The sequence below is a fragment of the Formica exsecta genome, unplaced genomic scaffold (assembly GCF_003651465.1).
Source record: "Formica exsecta isolate Colony F162 unplaced genomic scaffold, ASM365146v1 scaffold295, whole genome shotgun sequence".
NCBI lineage: Eukaryota > Metazoa > Arthropoda > Insecta > Hymenoptera > Formicidae > Formica > Formica exsecta.
Window position 1 is genome coordinate 1,113,020 of NW_021850207.1, and position 9,579 is coordinate 1,122,598.

Sequence of the window (9,579 nt, forward strand, 5' to 3'; positions counted from 1 at the left end):
ATATATAAATTGGTCTCACCCCTGGTTTATAACAGTTCATCTCTTTTGCATATATTTTATATATCTCTTTATGTTTAATATATATAGAATGTTTTCACTTTTATTGGATCAATCTTTAATCGCAAATTTTTTAAATGAAGAAACAAATTAGAAACAAATTTAATTAATCCGATAAAAGCGTAAAACATTTGTATACTCTCATTTGTATTTCTCGTTTCTTCGATAAAAATGCACATAAGCATTATATAAGAATGTATATGAATCATATCGCTCCTTATATTTCTCTCCATCGAAAACTTCACTAGTAGGACAGTGAGAAACATGTATATAACATATGTAATATGTATAATATCTGTATATATAATACTTAGACATATACACATTTACAGATACAAAAAAAACTATAATAATTTTTCTATTATAGTATATTAATAATATAATTTTATGTTTATTATATGAGACTTACAATACTCTCTGTTCTAGGCTAATATACAATTACACATCCTGTATATAATAATTATCTTATAATAATCGTCCGTATACTTTCAGGAACAGAGGCCGGTGAATGCACGGACGTGGGGTCAGATTGCGCGGAGATGATTGACAGGCTGAGAACATGGCTGTGCCATTTACAATCTGTGAAGAGTCGCTGCTGCGCGTCCCTGAAAGCTATCTGTGCTGATTAATATGTAATGACATAAAAAAAGGAAAAAGAAAATCGTTTCGATAGTTTGTTCGTTGACGTCACGTTTAAACGCCCGCACGGGGATACTGACAAACATATTATCGTTTCGTCGTCGTGACGCATCCGGAAAAAGCATTAATGGAAAAAAAGAAACCTAAACAGAGAGCCCTTTTCTCCTCTCGTTATTTCTCTCCCTTTTTTTCGGAAGAAACCTCAATTTCTTTGTATTATTTCTCGATTGCTACTTTACAAGTAAGTCCAAAAGTATCTCATACCTCTAGATATAATTTCTTACGTTGTAATACAGTATCGCGAAAGCTTCACAACAGGTGTACCGAATGTAGCGAATCTAAAAAAACAAAGCGGACTGTCAATTAGTAATGATATTTCGGCTATGTTTTTATTTATTCGATGTAAGAAGCGATCTCGCAAAAAACTTGTTACAGGCACAGATGCGTATGTTTCGCAAGCGTAAGCGCACGCTGATGGAGCTTAGAAATAACAGAAATTGTATAGCGCAAGACAATAAATGGGAATAATTAAAATGTCTTTTTTCACCTTATACATTTATGTATAATAATCTCATTTATATATAAATATCTGTATCGCGCTCTCTGGAATATTTTAGAGAGAAATTGTTTTATCATTATTTGTATATATTTTTATTAAATGGAATAGATCTGAAAAAAAAAGTTGAATAATTTAATGGAATATTATATTTATTATTAAAATATAAAATTATTATTTATGCCAAGAATCATATTTCAAATATAGATATAAAGAATATAATTAGTATGAGTATTTTATTTTTTTCTCAATATATCATAATGTAATTATTTTAATTAATGACATTATAATAATATAATTATTATTTAAAATAAATAAACACAAATTAAAAAAAAATATTCATACATTAGATTTTTTGCAAATATAATTTTTATTTATATAAATGGATATATGTATAGACACAGGATGTAAGACAAGAAAGAAAAAGAATTTACAAGTGAAAAAGTAAAAGAGCATTCTGGAAGAAAACAAAACGGCTGATTACGTAAACGAAAGCAGAATTACATTAGTTTTACATATGTGAGTGATAATGTCGATGGCGGATTTTGCAGGCATTAAAATTTGCAGTAAAGTAACTACAGATGATCGATGATTGATGACAAGAGCAAACGTCGTATACAGCGTAATATCAAATTTTTATAACGATATTTTTTGTCAACATAATCGCGTATGCAATATGGGGCGCGAGTTTGCAATTACGAGATGTATACATATGTGTTTGCATACATACGAAGGCGTATATGTCGTAGCGCATGATGAACGATTTATTTGGCAACCATCTGACGCACAAACGTCATAAACCGCTATAACGAGATCGGAAAAATTCGGAAAGGCGTAGACTGCGAGCGATGTCCTTCGAGAGAAATAGTAATTATTTATATGATCTCCCGAATTCTTGGACAAGTGCGCACAAACTTGTCAAACACACGTGGATCGATATTCCGAATATCACGCGAAGAATCTTTTTATATAGTTATCGCGTAATTAATTCTTTTTTTTGAAAAATTGTGCGCGATTTATCGACATCAATGATGTTATTAAGAACATTATTAATAGCCTCAAAACCGATTAAGGCGTTATTATATTACGAATAACTATTTAGCTGTTCTTTCTGCTTGTTCATTCTTTAAACATCTTGAGAGATCGATTTATCTTACTTAATTCTCGCGTTCACATAAAATCGTCTGATTTTTCCTATTTTTTACTTTATCTTCTTGTAAACTTTTTATCAAGTAATCTACAATTTTATTTTATTACAAAACATATGATGTTTTAAGTAATTAAAAAATATGAAATAAACTATCTGTCAATGCAATTCTTCACATCAGGATCTGGTTTAATTCACAACTGCAAGTGTTACTGCGCCTGTATGCATGTCATCTGTCATACAAGAGAATTATGAATTTGTATAAAATTCTTTCTTGATTATCGCGCGGCTCTCACAAATGTGTATATGTACAAGTGTTTTGCCGTATAATGCGCAAGCAAATCAAACATTGGCCGATTAATTTATATTAGGACGCGAAATAGGTCCCTTTCAAGTATTCGAGCTACAGATTCTCTCGCAAAAAGTCGGGTAAACCGCGGATATTCGTCGATATCCGAGGTATCGCTCGCTGCACGCGAGAGAGATCGCAGTTTGCAAGACCATTTTAATTTGAAGTGCGCTATCAATTTTATATTATTCTATCCGAGAATTAATTTACGGGAAATTTCTAAAAATCGTTCCGCGTTTCTCGCGATCCGTATTAATAGAAAATGTTTTTCGCAATATTTCTGTTATGTCTGAGCGGAGTACCGTTCATACAATGCAAACAGGTAATTTTAATGCTTAAAGTAATATCAGATTCAATTGTCGCGATTGAGATCCGCGTAAAGAAAGACAAAAAGTATATATGAAATATTAGCAATTAAAGGACATATTTTCAGCTTCACGAATATATGACGCCGGCCGAAGTAATGTCCATTTTTCACACCCCGCCTCATCTTGGTGAGTAATAAAATTTTTGTTTAACAAAAAGTATATCTTTTCGTTTCATTTCCATGTTTTATCATGCGATACACTTTTTTTTTAATTCTTTGGCCGTTAAGATTACTTATATATATAACTGATAAAATTTTATAATATACATATAATCACACATATAATTATGTACTACTGCAATGTGTGATAATAGTATATTATTTTTTTACTAATTTATAATATTTTCTAATGTTTAGTACCCAAATATGAAGTAGTGCCCTTGTTACGTCGTTTGAAAAAGAAATTGAAAGGCAACGATGATGATGCATCCGAGGTGCATCTAAAAGCATTCAACGAAAGCGTTAGATTGTATTTGAATCCTACGGAAGGTATTCTGGCCAGTGAGAATACACCCGTATGGACCGTCACGTCCGATCCCGAGTCACCCGAAGGATTGCTCTACAAGCAAGTACCTTCGGTACGTTCAATTTATCATTCAGAATGTAAAAACATATATAATATATCTTTCAGACATATATTATATCTCTATACCCAAGAAATAAATACGGAAAAAAAATTCACTGTTTAATTATCTCTGGTGCAGGCTATGAAATATATGGGGATACCGCTTCAAGACGTATACAGCTCGAGCGCAGTTGTATTGACACCCACTCCCGATGGTCAAGTGCATTTGGTAATATTGGATCTTTTAAAATATTATTGTCAAGATATACTTTTTTTACGTTTAATTCCTCATCCCAGGATGGAGTGCTGAACAATTCACTCGTTATAAAATCTCTTCCGCATCGAATTCTGAACGAAATCGCCTACGGAGGACATAATCTTTACGAGCCGCATCATAAGAAGAATGTAACGAGTGACGACGAATTCGCTTATACACATCATCATGTGGTGTACAAAATGCCTCAGTCGCATCAATACAATGATTTCAGTAAGCTGTTAGATATCTATGAGAATTTGAATATATATATATTCTGTTTCGAAATTGTCAAACTACATCTCTCTTTCTATGTGTTCTGATAAAATATTAATATATCCCGATATTACAGAAATTGCAGATCCGGAGAATTACAGAACAAAACGTAACGCTCCGGAAATCATTTATCCGGAAGTCTTAATAGTAATCGATTACAAAGAATACAAGTAAAGTTAAAAAAATATCTAATGGCAATACATCGTGAATTATAAGAGAAATATATTAATTACATTTTATTGTATAGATTACTTGGTGAAAATATCGAGAAAGCTTTAAGATATCTGCTCTCATTTTGGAACGGAGTTGACTTGAGATATCGTCTGTTGACCACGCCTAGAATTCGATTCAATATCGCAGGGATAATTATAGCTTTGGTACGTTTTAACTTGGTGCACTTTTATCACATTCTCATATATATTTATAATTTTACATAGATTTTTCCTTTGATTAATTATTGTGCATCAAAAATGAAAAAATGGTACTTTCTTAATAAAGCATAAAATATAAAACGTTTCTATATTTATATATATTTTTTCAAAAAATATAACAAAATTATATTTTAACATAATAATCTTTTTATTTTAGGATGATCACGCAACTCCATATCTGGAAAAGAGTCGTTTTGAAGCTTCGTCCGTAGATGCGGATCTCGCTCTACGCGGTATGGCAGATTATTTTTATCGCGAAAGCAGATTTCCAGCAGTTTTCTATGACATGGCGATTACTTTAACGACGTAAATACCTCTTTGTTTCTTTAAATTTTACACTCAAAATCGTACAATATACGATAAAAAAAAAGTAATACACGATTCATAATTTCAGATTGGATATGTGCAATATGATCACCGACGACTATTGCGATACATCAACTTTGGGTAGGTCTGTTAATGTATCATATCAAGTGCGCGAATTGTTATTGAATACTCTATTCCTAACTGTTTATACATAACACATTAATTCTAATTGTTTACAAAAATAAAAAAATCTGACATAATGATAGATTTTGTGTATTTTCGCAGGATATGCATATGTAGCTGGTGCATGCGACAGAAATGCAACGAAACAATCGTCGGAAGCCGTAGGAATCGTCGAGGATAAGGGTGGATATGATGGGATCATCCCCACGGCTCACGAAATCGGCCATTTGTAAGTCAATATTCTCATCTTTTATAGCTTAATTTTGCTCACGATAATGGATCATTTTTTAATTAATGTGAAAGGCAACGTTGATGAGGAATCATTGACGAATTTTGAGATTGAGTAGAGAAGAATTAATTTAATCTTGTAAATAATTAAATTCAATATTTGAATTGCCAAAAGGACTAATTGTCACTCTTGTTTAATGATTATAAATGTGCATTGTAAAAAAATATACGCATAAATTAAAAAAATATCTTTCATTTTTGAATATATATGGCATTCAATTATTAATTTAAAATCGTTTGATGAATCTTTTTTCGGATTGCAGGATAGGAGCGCGTCACGACGGCAGTCCCAAGGGCGCAGCAGATTGTCCAGCTTTCGACGGTTTTATTATGACTAGTGGGCTTATGTTACACGAGAATGGTTTCGAATGGTCCTCGTGCAGCATTAACGCATTCTACAATTTTATCAAGTATGAATATATCGAATGATTTATACATTCATTTACTATTGAAACAAATGTGCATAAGAAATATGCAGATATTAATCTAAAAATTTATTTCAGCGAGGACAGAGCTAAGTGTCTTTACAACGAGCCTGATGTCTTGGGTAAACAGATACCACGTACTTTACCCGGGAAATTGATGTCGTTAGATGAACAATGCAAAAGAGTTTTCGGATCATCGGCGTGCAATGTGAGTTTAGTAAACGCAAAATGTCCTAATAAGTGAATTATTTGTGCGAGTTTATAGCTCGTGTTTTTGTTTTTACAGAAAGATGCTACAGTCTGCACTCGCTTGGAATGTGAATATCCTGGGTTTGAAGGCTTTTGTAGAGCAACAGCTCCAGCAGCAGAAGGATCTCCATGTGGAGATGGTTTGGTAAGACTAAAATTATTATTAACTATAATATTCTTACTTATATATTATATATAATATTGTATTCAACATTTTTTTAGTTCTGTTTGAATGGCAAGTGTGTACTGGAAGGAACAATGGTTAAGGAACCAAAGAAGAAGTATATGCCAAAATTCATTGTTCAAAAGATCAAGGAAATTCCATGGATTTCCAAATTGATGAAAAGACTAAAGAAGAGACTGCATATTTTGTAAAAATGAATGTACATGTTAAGGTAAATGTTTAATTTATTGATTTTGTATCAGGAAAAAAGCACGAGTATGTACTTTAAAATTTGAAATAACTATACTTCTTTTTCATAATCAAAAGAAACATTCTCATTTTATCTTCACTTTTACATATAATCGCAATATGCTATCCAATATCTGACATTTAAATGCAATTTTACAGCAGAAAAAAAGTAAGATTTTGATAAACAATTTATAAAATAAGTATTCTAATCTGTGTTATAGGACATTATATATGCTGATATATTATCGTACTCTACATTGCTGCTGCTGCTTTAATAGGATGCCACATAAAAAAAATACAAACAAAAATTTAATGTTCAAGATATATATTCTTAAGAATGTTATTGTATTCTATTCTGATTGAAACTTTGTACATAGTAGTCTATGCTTGTAAATATGTCAAGGGAGTTATGTATGCACGCATAATTCACATAAAAATATCAGAATATAATACCAGGATCCGGAAACTATTACATATTCTCTTTCAGTCACACATTGTTAAGCAAATTTTTAATTCTCATTACCGTATATATTTATAATCATACTTTGATGCAGATTTTTCATATTCTCCACATTAAATATCTTGATATTCAAATCATAAACAAAGTTTGGCTAAACTAAAATCTCAAAGTTAGAGAATCTGTTTAAAAATGTAAGGATTTTAATTCTTCTGTTTTCTTAAAGATAAAAAGTAAAATTTTTTAAATTATTTAATATTGACTAACTTTTGATGTTTTTATTTCTATAAGTACAGAGAATGTGATAGTTTTGGAACGCCCTATATATGATACGCACATTTATAAAAATAAAAAAAAGAATGTAAAGTAAAATGTAATGCACACAAAATAAAAGTTGACTTATCTGCTCTACAAATTGAACATTTAAATAATATTAACAATATACATTATTTAGCAACCTAAAGTAATTCCTTCTAAATAATAGCATAAATGTTAATATATAATCTCTTGGCGTAAATAAATAGTATATTCATTTTTTAAATATGCAAATAAGATCATTTAATACTTAACTTGGCACTTAGATGAAAATTTTAATCATTTTAACATAAAATACTTATTCAATTCTTTGTGCATTATATAGAAATGTCATTTTATCTAACAATAAGAGAATGTAATAAAATATAGAAAAATAAATAAGACAAAATATTAACCGGAAAAACTAATAACTCTCAATTTATTATGTTGTTGGATCTATGCCTATTTCATCATACAATTTGTCTTTGCTACCAGGATAATTATCCAAAATGCAATCTATTATCTCAGTGACTATTTTTTTTCTTTTCAAATATGTACGTGTGTATTCGTCCAGAGTCTCTTGTGCCTTTCGTTTTAATATTGAATGATCATGTAAGTCTACTGTACTGCTATTTTCCATCAATTCATCTAGTTTATGCGTTAACTCTTTTATATTTTGCTGTAATATAACCTTTTCTTTTTGTGCATCTTCCAATGTTAAACTTGACTTCAAAGAAGACAAGAAAGCCTCATGTTCTTTCGTCTCTCTCAAAATTTCTTGATATTTATTCTCTTTGGCACGACTTTGTGCTTCTTTGTCAATCTTCAATGACTCGTCAGTATCATACATTGAATCTTGGACAACACAGTAAATTTTATTTTTGCCATAAACCTAAAGATAAAATAAGAATGGAAATTATTTTTTTAAATATTTTATATCCTTTTATGCATTGTATTATTACTATATCTACTTTTTCAAACAGTTTCTTATCTGTCACCAGTTCATCAACAGCCTTTTGAACCATAGTTCTGCTATATTTATTATCTAAATTTGTGAGTATATCATTCAAATTGTGAGGTTTATTTTCAGTCTTCATGTAATTATATACAGCCTCCGTAGCCATTATTACATTTAGCTTGGAATACAATTGAAATTGAGGTATATGACATATATATGTAATATGTTTTAGCAGAGAAAAACCTGAGAGAAACTACGCCGCCGTTTTTCAAAAGACGCTTTTTCTAGCTCGTATAGTAGCGTCACCTAGATCCATTTTAGAGCCGGCGGAATTACATAGCCAGATTCACTTTTCGGTGCCATGGTAAAACAGTCAATTGGTGCATGTCCGTGCTATATACATGAAATAAATTTTCTTAAATAAATTTTCTTAATAATTTTTTCCCTAATTTTTAAATATAACGTATAAAAGATTTTTATAATAAATTGCTTTGACTTTTTTCTTATTCTTGAAACAAAAGAATTAAGCATTTTGAGCATTATCAAATCATGCTTTTAATTTATATAGATGCACATTAAAAACTATTATATAGACAAATTTTTATAAGCATAATTAATTAAATTTTCCTATAGTTTTAACCGTGTTCTATCGTTTTTTAAGGGAATTTTAATTGTTGACAGCGTTAATTAATTTTTTTCACGTTTATATATGATCGCCAGTGATACTATATCAGCTGTCAGATTTTCGCGAAATGTCATAAAATGTCAAAAAATCGCGATATCTTGTGCAATATCGTTTTTTTAGCGTATAAAATATTAAGTATTTTTTCTATATTGTGAAATTCCATTCAAAATTGTAATTAAAAGATCAGAAATACGAAAATAATAATTTTCGCGGGAGATTGAGATATGTATTTGTACGACATTAATTTCAAAAACGACTAAAATTCCCTTTTCTCTATTATTATCTTTTTCACTTTCATTTTATTTAAAAATATTAATATAAAAAATATAACTACAGTATCTATCCGAAATATTCATATAATGCAAAATTTACTAGAAATTTTTAGATAAAATATAAATGATAAGGAACGGTTAATGCAATATTTATAATTAATGATCAATATGCAATTAGAAAGCTTATTAAGTTTTATATAATGCAAACAATTCTGATCAAAAGAGTTAATAAAATTATCGATTGTTTTTCAATTAAGAAGAAAAAAGTACTTACAGTTAGATTATACTGGCGCATTTTGCGTAGAGTTGCAAAGAAAATATCCGAGAAAAGATAGACGAAGCTTCGATGTAAATCAACGATTAAATCACAAGATAAACCGCGATTTAACATTTGCGAAAAAAACGCGACG

The 9,579-nt window shown here is 30.1% G+C and overlaps 3 protein-coding genes across 5 annotated transcripts in view; 2 read left to right on the forward strand and 1 right to left on the reverse strand.

Annotated features, from left to right (window-relative positions):
* The window catches only part of LOC115237405 (venom metalloproteinase 3-like), a 12,799-nt gene extending 11,565 nt beyond the window's left edge, over positions 1–1,234 (forward strand). For all 3 annotated transcript variants that reach the window (XM_029810415.1, XM_029810414.1, XM_029810413.1), the window contains one exon: positions 550–1,234. In XM_029810415.1, the coding sequence (XP_029666275.1) occupies positions 550–565 (16 nt within the window). In that variant the 3' untranslated portion in view covers positions 566–1,234. The remainder of the gene's footprint in view (positions 1–549) is intronic.
* Positions 1,235–2,895: 1,661 nt separating this feature from the next.
* On the forward strand, positions 2,896–6,497 carry LOC115237407 (A disintegrin and metalloproteinase with thrombospondin motifs 1-like). The gene is made up of 14 exons (XM_029810417.1): positions 2,896–3,070; positions 3,182–3,242; positions 3,473–3,693; positions 3,820–3,909; positions 3,978–4,167; positions 4,286–4,379; positions 4,457–4,586; positions 4,798–4,946; positions 5,035–5,087; positions 5,232–5,358; positions 5,681–5,827; positions 5,921–6,050; positions 6,129–6,236; positions 6,314–6,497. Exons 1-14 carry the CDS (start codon positions 3,011–3,013, stop codon positions 6,464–6,466), a joined length of 1,713 nt encoding a protein of 570 aa, XP_029666277.1. The 5' UTR covers positions 2,896–3,010; the 3' UTR covers positions 6,467–6,497.
* Positions 6,498–6,602: 105 nt separating this feature from the next.
* Positions 6,603–8,478, reverse strand: LOC115237406 (homologous-pairing protein 2 homolog). The gene is made up of 2 exons (XM_029810416.1): positions 8,226–8,478; positions 6,603–8,146 (listed from the first exon to the last, which is right to left on the reverse strand). The coding sequence occupies exons 1-2, from the start codon at positions 8,376–8,378 to the stop codon at positions 7,697–7,699; spliced, it is 603 nt and encodes a 200-aa protein (XP_029666276.1). The 5' UTR covers positions 8,379–8,478; the 3' UTR covers positions 6,603–7,696.
* Between the last annotated feature and the right edge of the window lie 1,101 nt (positions 8,479–9,579).